This window comes from Pyrgilauda ruficollis, unplaced genomic scaffold (assembly GCF_017590135.1).
Source record: "Pyrgilauda ruficollis isolate IOZ18807 unplaced genomic scaffold, ASM1759013v1 scaffold89, whole genome shotgun sequence".
Classification (NCBI taxonomy): domain Eukaryota; kingdom Metazoa; phylum Chordata; class Aves; order Passeriformes; family Passeridae; genus Pyrgilauda; species Pyrgilauda ruficollis.
In genome coordinates this window covers 282415-303588 of record NW_024530932.1, presented here as the reverse complement: position 1 = coordinate 303588, position 21174 = coordinate 282415, and the positions used below count along the sequence as shown (strand labels likewise).

At 42.2% G+C, this 21174-nt stretch overlaps 1 protein-coding gene across 7 annotated transcripts in view; it reads right to left on the bottom strand.

Annotated features, from left to right (window-relative positions):
* The window catches only part of FAM13A (family with sequence similarity 13 member A), a 121036-nt gene extending 100013 nt beyond the window's left edge, over positions 1 to 21023 (bottom strand). For 3 of the 7 annotated variants that reach the window (XM_041488230.1, XM_041488233.1, XM_041488237.1), the window contains exons 1-4: positions 20303 to 21019; positions 17591 to 17780; positions 14757 to 14966; positions 5214 to 5394 (exon numbers count right to left, since the gene is read on the bottom strand). In XM_041488230.1, coding sequence (XP_041344164.1) covers positions 5214 to 5394; positions 14757 to 14966; positions 17591 to 17780; positions 20303 to 20584 — 863 coding nt within the window. In that variant the 5' untranslated portion in view covers positions 20585 to 21019. Of the gene's footprint in view, positions 1 to 5213; positions 5395 to 14756; positions 14967 to 17590; positions 17781 to 20302 lie in introns of all 7 variants that reach the window. The other 4 variants (XM_041488235.1, XM_041488236.1, XM_041488232.1 and 1 more) reach the window with 3 other exon arrangements.
* Positions 21024 to 21174: the final 151 nt, after the last annotated feature.

Below are 21174 nucleotides of genomic sequence, written 5' to 3'. Positions count from 1 at the left end.
TTCTCCAGCCCCAGCAAAACATTTTCATTAGTACCTCAGATGCCCATGAGTCCCTCAGCAAGCAGAAGTGGAGATTTTGAGAGCAGAGTTGCAGCAATTTATAGAGGTTACAACTCGAGGCAGTCTGTTCTGTGCCTCTAGGCAGATTTCACTGTGTCTGTAACAGATGCAACCTCGTGGCCAGAACTCATCCACTTCAGGTGATGAAAGGGTTTCGTCCTGACACACCAGTCCACAAACTGGTGCAGCTGAAAACAGGCACATATTCATGTCTGCAGACTCTGCTGCAAGATCACAGTCTAATGAGTAGCTGAAGATACAGCAACACTCACTTGAGATAGTTGTTCATCTCAGTCTCTGTGACTCGTTTACGTCCTCTGCATCATTTGCAGGCTTACCAATCTGGGTGAAATGCAATGACAGATAGAACTACTGAGATTTTGCAGAAGTGTTTTAGCTCCTGTGATACTGAAGAATCCTGGAGAGTGAACTCTGGGGCATGTAACAGCCTGCCTGTTAAAATCTGTTCCAGATTATCTTCTCTAGGATCAGATTTATTAGCCTAAATCAACTCGGTAATACTGCGCCATCAGCACTGCTTGCAAAATAACAAATAATTAATGAAAAATAAAATCACTAATAAATAATAATAAAACAACAGCACATAATGAAATTATAATAATTAATAATAAAATGCAAAATGCAGGCAGGTAACACAAAGTAATTAGAGCGATGCTGCCACAAAGGCTTTACTGACTGGCTTCATTTATATGCAAAATCTTTTGCTTCAGCAAAAGCTCCATTTTTCATCATGAAATTACAGTGATGGTAGGCATCTTAGGGAGGGCAACCTACACAAAGGGAGACAAAGGGCAGTCCATAGCCTAACATCCCCTTACAAAGTGCATTGCTCTCATCTCCAAATATTTCAAAGCAGAGCCTCTTCAAAAACTCTCCTTGTGATTGTATTTAAGCTGTACTGCTAAGCTCAAATATTCATGAGTATTTAATATGATTATGGATGAGAACATTTATAGCCTTGCTATATTACACTTGATGTTTTAAACTGTCATTATAGGCTTCAGCATACTGAATATTTAGGAAAAATTCCTTTACAGTGCTGGAAAATGCAGTATTTAAAATCTATATGAACCCTGTAAGAAAGGTTATGGCTGCATGCTCCAATTTGCAATAATTCGTGTTTAAACAACAATATTCAGTACTCAGTTTGCCCCCAGTCTTGGATTGCCATTTGTTTTGAAGACTGATGCAGGATTGGGGCTGCACTGCCTGAAAAGAAAGCCCATCCACATAATGTTCCAAAGGCCAACATTACTCACTGAGAAATATTAATTCAGCCCCTCTGCTTTCACTTCAGTTTTGTATACCCAATCCGTGCAGGCTCCAAGGCTGCTAGAAGCCAAGGTAAGACATTCATGCATAACTTCAGACCAAATTTTAATTCTTTCAAGTTCAGTATCTCTGAAATACCTACATCTACCCTACAATCTACCGTTTTCTCTATATCCAAAGATAATATACTTTTCTGGTTACCCTTCATATTATGTAGTCATCATACATAAATAACTGCACCTAACTCCAGCATTTTAACTGGACACCTGCATTTGCCAGCCACTTTTGAGGGGATGGAGCAATCCTTCACAACACAATCTGTGTTGGAACAAAATGTAACCAAGTTCACAAGGGCTTGAATGATGGAGGCCACACGCAGAGATGATTGCTTGAGAGAGAGCTGCAAAAATGGTGCAAATGGATCCTCTGATTACTCTGCTGGACCTCATATCTTACCATGCCAACCAAAGGACAGGATAAGGGCAGCAGCTTCCCTGATACCCAGCTCTTGGAGAACAGAGATGAGGAGAGAAACCCAGCTGGTCATCTCCATTTCAGCACAAGCTGTTAGAGCCAAGCAGAGCCCACATAGCAGGCCTTAACTAAGGCTATGTCTCCCCAGGAGCTGAAATTCAGGTCAATGGACAATAACTTCCTCCAAAAGTAACCACTGCTGCAAATGTTAATACTCTACAAAGATTAGCCCAGTGACAGAAAAGACAGCTATTTTTGTTCCTTCTGCTTGTAGCTCCTTCAGGGCTGTATTTCTCAATATACTTGACCTTTGCCTTCCATCACAATAAATCTGAACAAACCAAATTGGGAGAAAACAGTGAACCAAATCTCAAATCTTTTTTTGAGCTGTTTGACCTTGCCCTTTACATGTTCTTATATCTTACATCACACTTCATTACAAGGAATGCAAATAGCCATTTTTTTCCCTTCTATTCATTACAAATATGGAAAGTACAAGATAATCTTTTTTAGAAAAGCACCAGTGCAGTTTGTCAAACAGCAAGCAAGGAAGCAGGGGAAGTACTGGATAAGATAAAAGCAATAAGGGTTGAAGGTTTAGGAGATGGGATACATTATAGAGGATATGATGTAGAAAAACAGAATGAGATTAAGAGAATTAAAATGAAGTCTAAATATCTGGAAAGTGGCCAAGCAGCACGATTTCTTCAACTGTTAAACAACTTTGGTTACGGAATAGGAGATACTAGGCTTATGTAGCTAAATTGTCACTAAAAATACCTTGCCAAAAGAAGTCCTTCACTATCAGCAGATGGGCTTTATCTTCTTTGACACTGTGCATTAGCTACACAAACTGACATTAATTTTAGACATGTGTGTGAATTTCTGACAGAAAAATCTCAGTTCTCCCTGCTTCGGCAGTGTAATTGCTGACAAGCTGGATGCTGAGCCTTCTTTCCTTGTCGTGGAGAAACTCCCCATGCACTGCTCAGAACAAACACCACAAAGTGAGAGGAGCCGTCACTTCAGACTCCTGCCAATATTCCATTTCTGCAGCTTCTCCACAGGCTGCCTGCAGCCAGTAGAGAGAAACAGCCCTTGCCAAGCAGGCTTCAGGCAGCCTTACTCTCTAGCTCTGAAATGTCTTCTGAGGATCTCCTTCTGGATGCTTGGCCAACCAACTGGTTAAGCCCAATACCCAAGAGCAGTGCTGTAAGTTCTTTCCTCTCCCTATCAAATCTTTGTTGGTACAGATAGTCACAGTTCCAGCAACATAAGACTGCATCCATTAACACAGGAGAAAAGAGTATTTGAATTGTTGCTCACAATCTTTTCGTCTGGACCACAAGACTGAACTGCCCTGGAAAGATCAAGATCTGATAAAACACATAGCTGAAATACCAGATGGTGAAACTTAGTTTAAATAAAAATCTACATACCTAATTCTAATCTATTTGGGACTTTTAAAAACTCATTAGCCATTTGGGAAGTGTGAAGCCTTGCTTTCAAGGCCTCTTTTGCCACATGAGCATTTATTTCAAGGTGTCATATCTGCTGGGTTACACTCAGATCCAGATTCATGAGCCCTTGGTTTTTCACCTCCAGTGAACTCTACCTTCCTCAGTCTTCTCCAATGGAATGAGGTGTTTCTATCTCTGTGCCTTACAAAAATGCTTGTATCTTTTCCATGCTGTCTTAGGAGCAGAGATCAGTTGTGGCAACAATTGTAGAGCTTTTAACACATGCACTTTGGTTTAATATTAGGAACACCAGTTGCAATTCTGAACTGCAAATCTCTGCATTCTACACAAAAAAATATATACAGCTAATTTTTAAACTCTCCTGAAAGAAGTGATGAGTAAACCAAAAATTATTCTAATAGCCACTTGGGAGCTTGAGTCATAGAGATTTAGGCATTGAACTCAAATTCTTCTAATTACTTTGTTTGTTCTGAACTCTGCTAATACATTTAGACAGGAATTCCCAAACCACCCATATGAATGCAAGTTTAAAAAATTGTTTTGCTTTTCCTTGTCAGAAATTCACAGTATTGTGCTTAAAGTAATTCTCATATTCATGCATTCCCGTGTATACTACTGTCTTTTGAGCATTTTTTGTTTTGGAGAGGAAAATAATTATTTTTAAAATATACTTTATCTTTTTGTACTAACACAGCAAATGCTTTAATCCTGAAATTCACCTTCATCATCCACCAGCAACATCTTAAGATAAGGCAGCCATGTAGTCACTAGGACAAGCTTCATGTTCTCTGCCTAATCAACGGAAAAAGACATGCTACTTAAAAAGACAGCAGGCAACATCTAGCCTAGGTACAAGGAAATGTCTCAACATATTACAGGAACCTAATTTCTATTTTCTCTCTTTAAAGAAATCTACGTCTTTCCAAGAGGAAACTCAGGGGGATAGATTAAATTAATTGCTTCATGAGACTAAGTTTTACTAGACAACTCAGTAATAGTCCAGAGTGATATTTTATGAAGATCAATACAAATGCAACACTGATATAAGGAACTCACTTGTCTCTTCTTGGTGATATCACACATCTTTCAAGACTGATGACTGAACTAAACTGCTCAGGTGTCTCCCACATCAAAGACTTTGGATGCCAGCCAGTGGGCTCACTGCAGAAGTGAAAGTGCTAACGCTGCACTGCATCACTTCAGTGACTCAACAGAAACCCTCTCACTCAAGAGTGTTCTTGCACCTGGAAATAACTTCTGGCTACTGCTGCAAGCTCCACCAGCACATTAAACATTTCTTCAGCACAAGAACCCAGGAACTGCGCCCAGTGAAAATAACCAAGTAAAGCTACTGACTCCTGTAAAGAGTTTTAAGAGACCAGTGGATCCCCACAAGCTGCAGAGCAGTTTCTGAACACACCAGAAGGACAGAGATACCAGAACCATGAGCATCTGAGGGCAGACACCAGATCACAAGGCCAAGCATGCAGACAGCATGCAGTATCCATCTCTAGAAATTATATAGCACCTGGGTGCTGCATTGGAGTCCTTTTCCACCAAGGATCCTTTGTCAAACCTTCTGGAGAGAAGCATTCATACTAACTGATAGCAAAGGAAGAAACCTGCATGAGCACAAGCCTCCCTGCTCTAACACAGTCTGAAGGCCTTTCACTGTTATACTTCTCCTCTGCTACCAAAGCAGCAATACAAAACTGATAAACAGTTTAGCAAACAGCAAGAGGAAATCGGAGAGCAACTCCACTTACATTTGGCTCAAAAATAGCTTTAGCACTGAAGTTTAACACAGAGCCCCAGTCACTGCCTCCATCTGATCACCCTAACAAAGTAGATTTCTGACATTACATTTCTGCCAGCAAACAGGGCATAGTAAAAAGCCCAACTTACTGAAAGCAGTTTGGTCCAAATACAGTGGCAAGATTGCAAAGATTCATCTTGTTCTCCACGTGATGTTCAGCAACCTTTATCAGGAACTGGCACAGGTACTTCAGCAAGCAGTAATGAGCATCAGGCAGTTCTTTAAGAAGTTCTTTCAAGTAACTTTCCTTCTGCATATCGTTTCTAGAGTCTAGGAAAAAGAAGATAAGAAAAAACATACGTGTATGGTTTTCTTCATTGCTGCCAAATTAACTACATGGACGAGCAAGCAGTGGGAGCTAAAATTCACTCCTGTTTCTGCTCAAAGACACAAAGCTCCTCAGTTTTCCTCAGGGAATGTGCATGTTTGTCCTGGGGCTCATCCTGGCCACCAAGGGTGCCATTTCATTCTTATCTTTATGCCATAACCTTTTTCCTGAGCAGATTGAGCAGTTACTAACAGTCAGCTAAGAGCTTTAGAGCCATGTTTATCCCCACCTGGCACAGCTAAATCTGTTTTAACTCCCTCTCTACCAGATCTTCAGATTCCATGCTCCTTCTGAATGTTGTCCCTACTTCCCAAACCCTTCTCATACTATTGGTTTCCCTTCCCATGAAAATCTTCAAAAATAAGAAAGCAAGAATGGTAAAACAAAGGGTCTCCTGAAATGCACAGTGTTATAACAGCACTACAATACCTTCTGTGGGTGACAACACCGCTACATATTCAGGAAGGAGTCATCCTTATGGGAAAGAAACTGTTCTGGGCAGTGCCACCCTCCAAAACAAGTCAAAATGTGGCCTCATGTTAGAGAGTAGCCTTGCTATACTGTACAATCTTCTAGAATTCAGGTATGGATAAAAGTTTTCCATATTGAACTGAGTCACATCCAAGTATTTAAGTAAAAATTACATGAACTTCACAGATGCTGTGTTTATACAGACCCAGGTGGTGAACACAAGCTTGGCCTCACACACAGCTTCTGCTTAATTTTGTCCTGCTGCTGGAATTGAATTCACGTGCAAAATTTTTTGTTCCCCTCATCTGTCCCAAAAACACCTCCCAAAGAGTGATTTGTACCCACCAAAATCTTGGATTTACATGCCAATAAAAGCAAAGTTTTGAAAACAAGTCAGTATTGCTTTCCCTTTATACCAAAACTGGATGTGTTAGTGCTTGCAAATATTAACTTCAACTCTCCACAAAAGTGAAATGCTACTGAAACTTTCCCATATGCATGAAAACCCCAAGGACTCTGCAACATCATTTTTAGACAGAAGACCTCATGCCCTGAAGGTTTTCCACACTGATCTAATTATAAGCAGTGTCCATTAGCATGAGGCCATCTGTGCATTTCTAGTACTTTTTTTCCTTATTTATCAGCCTTATGGGTTGCTGGTGCTGCTCGGCTGTATGCCCTGCTACCAGCATGCAGAGAAGACTGGCAGGAAAACATCCCATGGCTTGTGATGCAAGAAAAAAAGAATATTTTACATTTGTTTCACGGTTTTTTAGAGAGAAAAAAAGGAGGGGAAAACAAAAATCTTTGAACACCTTTTAATGTACGTATAAACACCTCAGAAGTCTTGTCTTTGTTTTCATCTTTCATTTCCCAGAAATATTCCAGGGCTGGGCTGAACAGTGTTTCAGGAGAAGAGTGCTTTGAAAAGTAGTTAGCTGCAATATTTTTTCTGTTTTACAACTAGACATTTGTCATGGCTAATAAACAGGATTTATCCTGCAAATAAGTTTGGCAAACAAATGAGGTTTTTATATACTTATTAGCCACTTCATACAGCTGAAACTTGAGGGACTTCATCTGCTTCCAGGCTTAGTGTAAGAAGTGAAACATTGGGGATGGGAGTTCTTTTTCCAGGGTGGCAATTGGTAGTTAATGTTAATAAAGTTGATAAAGTTAATAGGATCTTAACTGGGAGTGTTAGTCTGTTGTTGAATGTACTTTGTTTGCCATTGTTAAGTGTTACTGTCTTACCCTGTATTTGTAGCCCTGTGTTTGTATCCCTTTCTGTCGGGAACCACTTCTCCTGCTCCCAGAAGGACGTGCACCCCTGTACTTGTATCCCTTTCAGTTGGGTCAGGAACCACTTCCCCTGTTCCCAGAAGGACTTGCACCCGGACTGAATTTTAATGAGGAGCTGTTGGTATGGTATGAACTCTCTCAAAAACAACAAACCAGCACATAAACTATGGTTTTAAACTGGCTGCACCACCATTTACAGAGCCGGATTCCATCCTGTCACCATGACTTGAGGAGTACTCAGTCGGGATGACACCCCTAGACTACAAGCCAACATTGTCTTCCTGAGGACTCTCGTGAGGACGTGAGGACGGAAGCCCCAGCTCTGCCGAGAGACAAAGCTGTACTCCTCCTCCTCAGCGTTGTCCTGTGGGAGCAGTGGCGGTGTGCGCGACCCCTCGGGTTCCCCACCCAAGAGCTGTTCCTAATAAAGGCCTTTTGAAAGGAGCTGATCTCCTGGCCCTGTTTTTCACATTTAGGATCCTACCTTTCCTGACATGGCTAATACTGTATATGGCAAGAAAGCCTTTTTAAGTTTTATATGCATGGTGAATTCACTTTTATATGTTTGTTTTGGTACCACACACTTACTATGAATTCTTTCATCACAGCAGACAAAAGTTTAAAATGCCAGCCAAATTACAGGACCACACATTTTAACCAACTGATTAATTATATCCTTTTCTTCTACAGATAAGAAATTTGCTCCTTCAGAAAAGTCAAATATCAAGTACGGATGAAGCAGATAAGAAAAAAAATCTTATTTGCTTGCTTATCACAACCTCACAACCTTTTTTACAGTAACAGAGAGGAAAAAACCATCATGACTTTGCTACTACCAATCAGCTTGGCAACAGCAAGCAATCTGATCTATTACTGCAGCGAAATTTCAGGAGGCTTCTGAAGGCTGTATTAAATGGAATAACAACAAGGAATTTCAGTGCATTTGTATTTGCACTGATCAAAGTGGACTGTACAGTCTCTGACTTGATTACTAATTATCTTTTTATGAATCTTAAAAGAAAACAAAACACAACTGATTTCCATGTAGCCAAAACATACTCCTAACATACTTTTCTTTAGATAACAAAGCAACTAGCACAGTGTTTTCTACTACAAATTGCTTGCAGCTATGATAAGGAAAGCCAAAGCCACCTCCCAGAAAAAATGTACCTCTTCCATCACCATCACTCTGTTACCTAATTAGGGAATGCCCTTGATAACTAATTGTCTCTCTGAGTCTCCCACTGGGACTTTAGACTGATGGGTACTTTTTCATTTACTGGAGGAATTTCCATCCCTTCCAAACTAGGAAGATGCTAATAACCACCACAAAACATTCTGAACACAGGTTTGCACCCTGACAACAAACACAGCTATTGGGCCCACGGCCTTGGTAGTATTTTCTGGGTAGGATGTCCCTGTTCATTAACCATGATGTTTTTGGGGTATGAAACAAAATCAAAAATGTTATTGCTGGGCACAGTCACCCCTTTGTTCATTTCTGTACTTTAAAGAACAGACACGGATACCGTATCACAAGATCATGAGAAATTACCCTAATTGAAGGACGCAGAGACATGAGGCAGCAAACCCCATTTACTGAGCTATCAAGTTCCTTCTCTTTGTGAAATCTAAGAAAGAAAATGAGGCTTTGCTCTCTGTCCTCCTTCTCCAGTAAAAAGAAAAGGGAAGGAACTCGAGTTTTTCCTCCAAAAGAATCCAAAAATCAGAAGTAATTTGTTGATTCTTCTGCTGATGACATTTCATGGATCTCAGCTTTATTTTTAAAAATTGCTTTAATAATTTGTGGTGAATATTTCTTCAAATATTACAGCTTTTCAATTTTTAGAGAGCAAAAACAGTCTTGAGTCATAAGAAAAACTCATTATTTGGAGCATTCCTCCTCCTTTTCAGTTTGTTTCAAATCAGTCACTGAGGTTTACTGAACTGGTAGTGACTATTAGAAAAACATCAGAGCACCAGAGTGGTTTATGCTACTCATGATTTTCAAGTACAGCATATCCAGTTATTTTGCCTAGGGGAAAAGGAGGAAAATAAGAATGAAGGCTAAGAGGAAGGTGTTCTCAAGGCAGACAAACTCATTCAATTTTTTATTTTGGGAGCCTTCCAAAAGCCATGTGCAGTAGACAGCATCTCAGCCAACGCCTGCAAGAGAAGCCCAGCTAGATATGCCGTCAGCAAGGCTTTAAAACCAAGAATGAAATACAGTGGATTGGGCTGTGGAAGGGAAAAAACCCAACAGCCTCAGGCCATGTCTAGGCTCAGCAGCCTGAGGACACAAAACACAGAGGATCAAGGAAGCCAGCAAGGGCAGCTGGCACCTCAAAGCTGAACTAGGGACTCATTACTGAGGTACGAGTCAAGGAGACAAATGAAAAGGACAGACAGTATCTCCAAAAATGTTAATTAACTGGAAACAGGAGTCTCAACAGTGTAGGAGGTACAGACACATTTGTGAGGGTGTTTTCAGTTTCATGTAATTTCAGCATACACCCACAGCTCACAAGAGGGACATATTTTCCAATAGTTCATGCTATTTCTGAACATATTGAGTGTCTCTGACATACTAGATACACAATTTAATTCCCCAATTCATCTCTGTTCATGTTACTCCTTCATGCTGCCTGAACTTCACTAAAGACATGGAATTCAGGCAAACAGGTGTGCATAATTGTTTTGCTCAAGTCTCAAATGGCCTGACCCCAAACAACTCCAGTCCGGAAGCACTGAAGCCACGTTATCACAGCACCCTAGCCAATTATCTGTGCTGTGAGGTGAGGAAGAAAGGCAACTGCTCAGTGTCATGCTACCACTGCATAGCTTCCAGCTGCCTTGCATGCTACCAGACTGGAGGGTAGACAGAAAAGCCTGCATCTGTCAGCAGTTCTCAATGTGCCCCGGGAAGCTGATCTTTGGCACAGAGGCAGCAGGCTGTGCATTGCAGTACCATGGCACCCACTGGGCTGCAGGAGGAATTGAAGCATTTCTTTCCACCTCTGCAATCTATGGGAAGTGGGACTCCAGTCTCTCTCTGCCAAGAAACAATCTGCTTCAGAAACCATCCTTCAGTCATGATCCTGCCCCAGAGGGGAAAAAAATCATGCCTTGTTTCCTTCAGGAGCAGAAATGTTGTAAGCCCTGCTCACAAGAAGGCTGTGATCACAATCCAACTTGAGACACCTCACTCTCTATCATTACAGCACTTTGCAGCACTCTATTTATCCTTCATTCCAACATCCTGGAGGAACAGCACACTTCTTCTGCAACTCTGGTGTCATCTGCATAAAAATCCAGTTCCAAGAGTTTTTACTGTGTAATGAACATCATCATCATACAGTAAACAGAAGTTATTTCTCTGGCTTGGAAACAGCTCTGATAACACTAAAATGACCACAAAAGCCAAAGGAGAAGGTTAAAATCATGTCACAAGAGCATGGAGAATCACAGATATCTAATGAATCAGATTTCATGCACTGCTGCAGTTACCATGGTGTGAGAAACAATGCTCACTTTTAAAAATTTCAAAGGTTTATTAAAAATACAATAAAGGACTGAGTAAGGAAAAATTACTGCACTGGGAGTGTGGCTCCCATACAATGCCACGTGCTCATACACAAAACAGCTGCTCCACCTTTTATACCTCTGGGGGCTGCAAAAGGTAACCTTGGCCCCTCCCAAAGTCTGCAAATCAACTCTTCTTCACCGTGCATTGGTGGAGATTGCTTTCTTGCAGCTTGACTGGAGTCAGGAGCTGTCATATCATGCCTCATAGTAACAAGCCTGTCCTCCTCCCAGCTGCCCTATGCAAGGGGCACAGGTACACACCCCCCCTCCACATGTCCCAGCTACCAGTGGCAACAACAGTGGGGAGGGGAAGAGGGATTACAGGGAGAACAGAGGACATCCAAACAACAAATCACAACAACATCAATAAAACTTCTCATAACATACACATAATATTCATCCCTTAATTGCAAGAGCCAACCATCTCATGACCCATCTATAACAACGGTTAAAAGGTCAGCTCTCATCTATTCATTTTCACAGTCATTGTTCAGATTGAAATCTGACCTCTAAAATCCACCAACATAAGCTGTATTTTTGGTTCTGCTTGTTCATGTAACTCAAACAGCTGCTGGCTACTCAGTGTTCTGTAAACTGACCTGTTGATCCAGAAATGAGCTACTCCTTCCCTTCCACTGCCTCCCATCCCTCTCCCTGAAATAGGCAAGGCTGTTCACAAGCACCAGACAAAACCATGCCTGTCATCACAGGCAGTGAGCAGAAAGAGGTATGTGAACTAGAACTCACATCTTGCTGTTGCCCACCAAAAAAATATAAATTCTATAGGATGAGCAATGTCAAGAAGCCAGAGTGATGAAATAGCATTAAACTTAATTAGACTGAGTAAGAAAGGAAGACAGAGTCCATATTTCACTGTACCTCCACTGGAAGAGGAAATGAAACAACAACAAAAAAGAAATGTACAGTACAGTAGCATTTTGTCTTGATGAAAGCAAGTGACCTGTGAAAGGGGTAAGAGCTGGGCATACAGTTCCTAGTATGTACAGATGTCTTAAGAGTCAGTGATCACGATATAGAAGATAAGGAAAGAAAAGCCAGAGGGAATACACAAGCTCAGGCAGAGATTGCTGTATGGGAGCTGCTAATTTCTGGCTGAGGTTTCTCTAAGTACAGCCCATTTCACACAGTTCTGTTCTGCAGTGAAGCCTCAGCCACAAAAGAGATTGTGATGGACATTTTTCACCCCAGAACTCCCCGTAAGGAGCAGCCTTTATTTGTCAGGCACTGTGAGGAGACTGGCTGACACCAAGTTCACTATCAGTGTGTCCCTGGCCTGTGCTTGCAACACACATCTCCGGCCCTTCCCATCTCCCACTGCCATTGTCCTTCTCCAAGGGCACAGAGAGAATGCCAGGACACACCACAGTACACTACATGATGTTTTATGGAACTGCATAGTCTTGGCATTACACTGAATATTAATTTAAACAAAAGTACTTTAGGATTTGAGGGCAGTAGGCAGAGCTCTTTTACACAACACTGCACAGGTTGCAGACAGCAATGCCAAACCAGCTGCATGGACTTCCTGAACACTAACAGGACAGCTTCTCTCTCTCATAATAGAGCAGATTATGTCTCTTTGATTTGGTAACAAATTTGATAGCTGGAATTGAAAAGGGTTACAGCTACAGGTAAAATTTGTCGTTTTCAGTTCAACTACTTTTAACTAGAGGAATCATTCTCTAATCATTTTTATAGTAAGTAAAGTAACTATGTGTTCCTCTCAGGACAAGATCTCAGCTGGCTTAGAAAATGCTGATAACAATCCCTAAAAATACACCAAAAGAAATCTAACAAAATCCTAAAAAAACATTTCCCATGCAAAGCTTCAACAGGAGGGAATGCAGAGGTTGTGACAGAGCTTGTATTTGCCTTCGCTGTAGACATGTTACAAAGTGGCTCCAGATTCAGAGTTATTTTTTAATAACCTGTTGATTCAGAAACAGTTTGACCTACTCTCTTCACAGTTTACAAAATGAACACCCAAGCATGCACTGTCCTGGTACCATTTTGCAAGCAATACCCTTGCACATACTTTGATAAGTGAACAGATAACTCCTGCAATCCTGCACAGCTGGTTGATCATTTAACTGCAAGCAAATGCCCACCTACCACTTAAGCTTATCTGAACACGATGAAAATCATCAGTGCCTTTCATAACTACTCATTTATGCTGTATTTTCTGGAGTGTGAAAAGCCCTTCAAGTTTTCTCCACACTTTACAAAAGCCTTCCCCTTGCCACAACAGCCAACTGGCATTTTTGAAGTAAGACTTTTTACTCCCTAATCAAAATTTTAATGGTACTAAGTTTGATCTTATTGTGAAATACAGGCAAACTTAGCTATGAAGACACGTCACAGCTGGACGGATTTTTGCAGATCTGAGTTCATAGGTTACACCAGTAACTTTCTTTGGAAACAAGAAAGTTTGGTGAGTAAATCTGCTAAGTAATGACACCCACCTCATTTCCCTAGAAAGTACTGGGGGGATTTTGCCCTTCCTGTAGGAGACAACAAATTAACCCTTCCACAAACACCGCAAACAGCACTGTTCAAAAAGGACATCAGCAGTTCCTGGTACAATACACCAATATGACCTTTGTGGGAGCAGAAATATGGAACAGCAAAGGCGTGACTTATTTATTTATTATTAATTTACACTTAAGCTGTGATTTATGAGAAAGAACATAAATACAACTGATGAGTCAGACCTGGTGAAATCTGAAAGTCCTCAAAGAAAGCACAGCAATGACCAGAAAAAAGGGACTTTCTAAAACAATAGCACCTTCCTACACAACACTTCCTGAACCCTATCCTTGTGCCCCAGACAACTTTGCTAAATAGGGAAGGTATTTTACAGTCCACATACAACCTACAGCTGAAATGTCTGCACTCAAGGTAAAGCATAAAGCTCTTCTCCAGTGCACCAACACTTTCTATGGCCTGCAAAACAAAAGGAAGAAAGAAAACACATGGTACTATTCTCACTCCTCTTGGAAATGGCTAAACCTCCTCTCCATTGAAGGCAAGAAAATTGGAAGGGAAACCTCAAGACAAGTGTTTGAGAACTTTGCACCATCCTCCACCAGGGATGATGTCAGAGAGCATGTTCCTCCTCTGCATTCTCCAGTAACTTTACCCACTCACCCTGCAGCTTCTTAGGAAAACATAAAGAAGTGTTGACTGCCTGCAGCAAGAGAGATGAACTGTCAGTGACCCACATGGTCAGGGAGCAGGGCCAACCACCACTTATTCCACCAGAGATTGTCAGATACAGATGAAAATGAACTAGACTGAAACTTGCATAACTCTCTTTAAAATGATTTCTCAACTTTCCACAGCAGAAGTGGTGGTCTTTCCTATGGTTGATCCACCACTTGAAGGTGGATGAGGGGGTGTGAATAAAAGAAAAAAAGAAATCTTCCAGGTTTTGTGCTATGACAGGGAAGAGAACATAAGGTCTGCTGTTACTTGCAAACTGGTTCTTTTTTTTTGATGGACAATCACATTACTTAGTGAGAAGCAGAAACTTTGGCAGTGTATGCTTTCGGCCCAATCTGACAAGCAGATGAAGTTCTCACTTCTCAGCGTCCATTACAATGAAACTGCCAGAAACCACCCTAGCAAACAGAAGTAAATCTATGTCCTAAAGAGAGTGCAATTATTTTCTACAAGCATACGCAAAAAAACCAGCTGATCATTTCACTTTTTGTTCAATAGATATAACTGGATTAGAAAATCATAAATAGTCCAGACTTTATCAAATACATGAGAAACATTTTTCTGCCTCTTGCAACAGAACTGCTTATCTGGGAGCAGGTAAGAGCTGAAGTCAAAGGAAATGAGGAACAAAGTAAGTAAACTAAGAAACCAGATATCCAGAAAGAAAGTGCACTGAAGGATGACTATTTCATCTCTCACTTACCCTGGTAAACCTGAATGAACCTGGGACGTAAGGCAGACGTGATAATTCCATCTGGCAACTCTCTCAAAAACAGTTTCAGCAGACTGGCTGCTGAGTACACATCACCATCTTTAACGAGCTCCACCTCCTCCCCACGCTCGTACTGCAGACGCAGCTGCTCCACCATTTTCATGCTGCCATTCACTCTGAAGAGACCTTCCTGTGTCATACCTGTAATTATATAAAGATTGAGCTGAACCACCACATCCCAGTGACATGATGAAATAGATATTCTAGTTTGAATAACACGCATTTAGTAATACAAACAAAGGCAATTAATACACCACACTGTAAAAAAAAATACCACTATGTCCCCAGAAACCCCCTCTAGTCAGGTAGTTAAGACTATGATAAATAACAAATACTAATGACAAGATCTTGAGGCCTGGGATACTCTTTTGAGAACTCACAATACTGCAATGCCACTGAGTTGTCTCACACAATGAGAAATCACCTGAGACAGACATTTTCCACTGGTATATTTCAACAGAAAAGGATCCTACAAAACCCTTCAGTTGTTTAATTTTTGCAAGTTTGGTTTTTTGCCATACTCACACATTTGGATTACTTCCAGCTTCATGTTCCAGGGTAACAGGCACTTACCTGTGACCATCATGAGGCAAAAAATCTCATTATGTGCTGAGTGCAGCAGTAACTCCATAATGAGTTTTGCAACTCTATGGCAGTAGGAAATCTCAATAAGCAAATAATGTATCATGGACAGCACAAAGCCCAAAACATTTCACAATGAAAAAGAAATGTTATTGATCACTATAGGCCAGACACCCCTCACTCAGTAAAGGAGATGTACAAAAAAGGAGGCTTCAACAGAGGAAGCCAGACTAATCATACTAAATTGAACAGCACTTTCTAGGCATTTGTTAAGATTCAAAACCTTCTGTGAAGACCCTAAAACCAACCTCTGGAAATTTTTTCTTCTCTAGAATACTTTCACTACAAAAATTCTGCCTTTCTAATACTGTGTCTATACACCTGCTTGTTCTTTCTCAGAAGCATAACACTAAGAGAATTGAATATGTATTGTTTTCATCAGTTCAGACTAGACATCAAGGAACTGCAATCTGACAGAATGCTTCCAGTCCTGAAAATCAATTCTGAGGCAACAGAGTTGCCTTTCAAGAAAAATAATCTCTTTTATTGGACTAGAAGACAAACTGCTCTAGTAAGGGGAAAAAATGGGCAAGCACTCAAAACATTTTACTTGACTAATATGAGATACTGCTGGCAGAGTTTGTATTCTTGCATTCACAACAAAATGCATTCTATTGTGACATGCTGTGCTGCCATCTCGAGGGCAGAAAACACCTCATCTCAATAAAGATTTTCGGTTTTGCAGCACTAGGTGAGCAAAGGCCACAGCCCCCATACAGATCAAACTTCCTTCCCACCTCTCACTCATTTATGGAAATAAAGAGAGACTAGAACATCCTGAAAACAGTAATAAGAAACTGCTAAATACAGCACAGGGAAATTTGGCTTCATCTATAAATTTGGAAATAGGCAGCTTAATGCAAACTTAGTTTAAGGGTGTAGCTGCCCAACACTCAGCTCAGCCTGGGTATCTTGGCCTTTGTTAAAAATGCCTTCACAGTTAACTTCACCATTAATTCACAAAACAAACCTAACACAGACACAGGACACCCATTTCAACAATTTTCCATATGAGAGGGTATCTTTGAGATCTTGCTTGCATTTTTGAGAAAAAGAATGGCCTTTATCTTTAGCGGGCCCAGATAATCAACTTGGCATTCAGAAGCCCAGCTAATCTTGCTTCAGAGTAGAAAACTTGGCTTGTTTAGTCCATATTTGGGACACAGTCGTGTGGGATTCCAATCTTTTTATGGAACACAGAGCACAGCCCACAACTTCCAGTCCAAAGTGTCTGTCAGTTTCTGGTTTTGATTAAACCCTAAATGATGGGAAGCTTTTTCCATTCTTTCTCTTCCAGTGTCCCAGCAGGCCACTTTATGCAGGTTGAAGTACATCAAACAAGAGGTAAAGGTAGGATCATGTTTTAGATTTGCACTGTACCTTAATCCAAGCTAATTTTCAAGCCATGTTTGCATCTATGAGCTTCTGAGGATCTACCAGGATACAGTCATAGAATCTAAGCCTCTACAGCTGGATTATCATTACTGAGTAGCTAAAAGAAAACCTTACAGTAAAACCAGATGCCGCTCCTTAGAAAATGAAATTACCACCACAAAACCTTTTCCATTGCTGACCAAATGCCATACAAGACATCTGTGAACTAGTGGTGATCTAGGTTTCTGTAAGGAGATGTATTTCAACAACAGGAATGAAAGTCCCATTAAATGAATGCAAAGAGAAGCTAAGAACTGAACACCTAACTTCCTTGAGGGGATTAATAATAACTGGAATATATCTGAAAACCTGTAAGAACTTGTATTCCTTTCCAGTAATATTCTCTGGTGAGATGCATGTGTATATGCCTATGACTATCTCTATACAGAAAAAGTGTTAAAGACAAATGTTTTGCAACTGGAAGATGACACAAACCTTCACAAATTGGATACATTCCAATTATAAACTGAACAGCTTGTTTACGAGCATGCTGCTACCTAACGTTGTAGTCCACCTTTATAAACACGCTAAAAAGTAAGTTCAGCATCAAGGCAGGAAAAAAAAGGAGCAAACCACATACAGTAACATTCTTTGCCTGTGGTTCATGCCACAAAAAAACCCACATTCTTCCCTTTGAAGAGTCTTACATAAAGAGTGCTGCTAAGGAGAAGTGACTCCACTGATCTTACCATGCTGGGTGAGGTACTCCACTATATTCCACACAACTATTGGGATTCCATTTTTGCTCAGTCCCTGCTGCTGGAGCTCCAGAAGACTCACACCAAACACCTTTGGACAGGTTGTGTCCCTCTGCTTGTTCAGTGGAGACACAGCTATCTTTTTCATGTCCTCCTTCAATCTCACAGCCGATTTGCTTTGCTTAAAGGAGCAGAGGGAAAAAAAAATGGGTATTAGTCACATTTGCTGCAGAAGGCTGTGTGGCCACCACACAAGCACATCCATCCTTATGCTCTAGCATAAGGGTCTGGCCCCACTTCATTTTAATCCACAGGAAAAAACCTCTGTGAATTAGGAAAGTAAAAAGGAACAGAAGAAAACACTAGAAGAGGAACAAGAATGTAGGTAGTCTGCAGGTAAGGGAGAAAGACGCTTGCAGACAAGCTTGTTACAAGAATAACAAGGAACTGGGAGTAAGCAAACAGGAGACTGATGTTGTTAACTCATGAAACTCACATGGGTTACAAAAGTAACTGGACAAACACAAACAATCCCAATACGCCACCAGTAGCTCAGCTTGGCTCCAGGATGCGTGTCAGGGCAGCACTCTGGAGAAGGTTCACTACACTCTTCTTCCAAATACTGTTTCTTAGGGATTCATTTTGGCCACTGTCAGGTGAGACGGATCCTTATGAAAGATTTTCTGTTATGTTTAGTATCTGCTAAGTCTGAAATTTAATTACTGAGGTTTTAAGGTTAGAAAGGGACTGTGTAATCTAATCACACATAACAAGGGGGGTGGAAAACCCACTGCACAATAAACCCTTAATCCCATAGGTTCTTCTGGAGGCACAACATTCTCACAGGTTTTCAGCTGCAGTGACAGAGAAACCATGGGAGGATAGTTAATAAAACCCAGGGGAATAAAACAATACATGATTAATTTATAGGATTGAAAATATGCAGAAATCTTAATCAGCCTACAGGATTGCATATTTGAGAAGACAATTCAAGGCAGAGCAGCAGCATCACCCATCACAGCTGCAATCACACTGCAGGAACCGGGAGCCACTGCTACCACAGAGTTCAATCTCTTTAGGAAGCCCACCACTGGCATGGTGCTTAAAGATAAATGTATTCCTACCGTGTTTCATTAACAAACTGGTAGTAGAAATTGTACACATGGAGAATATTGTATAATAACATTAAAAAAGGGCTTAGATTCGACTAAGCCTTGACACTTCACTGTGTTCACAGATTTTATCACAGCATACATATTTTATTTTATTTTAAACATGCCTTTAAAGTCTCTTGAGACACAATATTTTTACTGTAGTCTGTAAGCAACATGAACATCTGCTATGTTGCTATTAAGCATGACTGTCCTTTCAGATATAAAATGATCTGGCAGTTCACTCACTTGGCTGTGCTTTTCCCATTGAACAGTTATTTGAAGCATATGTGTGCTCTACAGTCCCAGGTCCTACACAACACTCGTGTGATATTTACGAAAGATGTTGCTTATATAAACATCACAAGTATGTTTTACTATTTGTGAAACAGAACCGCAATACTGCATTACTGTGACCACTTTATAAATATTTACAATGAACAGTAGATGCACCAGTGTTTCAACTAAATTTTGACTAACATTAAAATACCACATCTCTTTTAAAAATACATGTTCCCATTCAGGATTAAATGAATAATAAACAATATTTATTCCAAGCAGAGACATATCAAGGTAAAAATCATGTGGACTAGGTTAAATTCAGAAGACAGCAAAAATCCTTTGAGCAGTTTCTGAGCAGCTGTGATGCTTAGGGAGCTTTTCCAATTAAGGCCTTCAGTTAGCCTCACAATTTTGCTCAGTTACAGGTTTGCAGCCTGCTTCAACATTTGAAAACGTGAGTCACTGAGTTGGATTTACTTGGGGAAACTCACTATTTAAATCCACATGAGAACCGACAGACATTTGCCATGTCCGCAGAAACAAGAGGAAATTTTTGAGCTTGCTTCAGGATCTGAAGAGGCTGCGCTAACTAGGAACGAAAAACTATGTGGTTATCCAAAATACACATCTAACCAAAATCAAAATAAAGCCATCCCCCTCAAAACAGCTCTGAAACAAAGAGTTCAGTGTTACGTTGCCTCATAGATGGAAGATCTGACTTTACCCAGGCAAAACGCGTCCAAGTATTAATGCCCCTGTTGCTGATTTCCGAGACTGGGAAAGCAACTTAATCATCCCTGCACCATGCCGCCAAAAAGTTCCGCCCAGACACTTGGAAAAAAGCTATTTATACGCCACAGGGACGCACTTTTACAGCTCGTCCAACAACTTTAACGCAGGGAACGCGGCAGCGCAGTTGCTCTCTGGGTTTCAAAAAAAAAAAAAAAAAAAAAAAAGGAACTAAAAGAAAACCGTTTGGAATCGTCTTTAGGAACCTTTGCCTCTCCCAAAAGAGGGGCAGCTGCCGAGCGGGGAGAAGGAGAGAGAAAGAAGAAGAAGAGAAGGAGAGAACAGATGGAGAGCGCTCGGGACGAGGAGAAGGCGCCGGGCCCGGCCCGGCCTCTCTTGCCCCGACCCCGCCAGGGACCCCGGCGGAGGGCGGGAGGAGGAGGAGGAGGCTGATCCAGCCGCCATCCAGCCGCTCCCGGCCGCGCTCCGCCGGCAGCGCCGCCCCGCTCCCGAGCCCGCGCCGCCGCCAGCCCCTACTCACGCGTACGGCCAGCGCCCCGGCCCCCATGCCGGCTGCCGCTCCGCCCCGGCCGCCCGCCCTCGCTGCTCCCGGCGGGCCCCTGCCGGCGGGAGCCCCGGCCCCGAGGTGCCGCCCGCCGCCCCGGCCCGCCCCACGGGCCGCGGGGGGAGAGAAGCCGAGCCCCCGCCTCCCGCCGAAGCGGCCGGGAGGTCTCGACGGGGGGAAGCCTGCCTCCCGGAGCTTCGCAGGGTCGTGGCGGTCGGAGCGCGGGCCCCGCGGCCGCACCGGGCGGCCCCTGGGCATCACCGAGGCCCCGGGTCGTGCAGCCGGGACCTGCCGGGGAGCGGAGCCGCTCTACTTGTGTGCGAGACTGGGCTCGGGCAGAGCCGCTGAAGTGTCGCCGCGAAGCCGCTGAGCCCAGTAACGTTAGCGGGGTGCGGGGGAACCGCAACTGCGCCCGCCCGAAGGGCGAACGGAGCCAGGCGGCGGGGCCTGGAGAGCCGGCAGCCGGGCCCAACAAACCCCCTGTGCCACGGCCCCGCAGAGCAGCATGCGGTGCAACACTTGGCCCGAGTCTGGAAAGTGTGAAGCAGCCCAAGCATTGCCCCCCGTTATTGGTTTTCCATCTAGGCATATGTTGGTGAAATAAGGAAAGTTTAAAGCGAAGAGTGGAGGGGAGGACACCCCACACAGCTAGCGACTGCCAGCTGTCACGGCATGGCAGTGGCGGGGAGAGGAACTGTGTTTCCCCCAGAGCCCTTCTCATGGTCACTGCCGCCCGGAAGCAGTGTTTGTCCTAGAAATTCAAATTATGCTTCAAACCAGAACTGGGGAGTTGGGGCATTTGACTTTTTTTTTTTTTTTTTTTTTTTTTTTTTTTTTTTGGGGGAAAA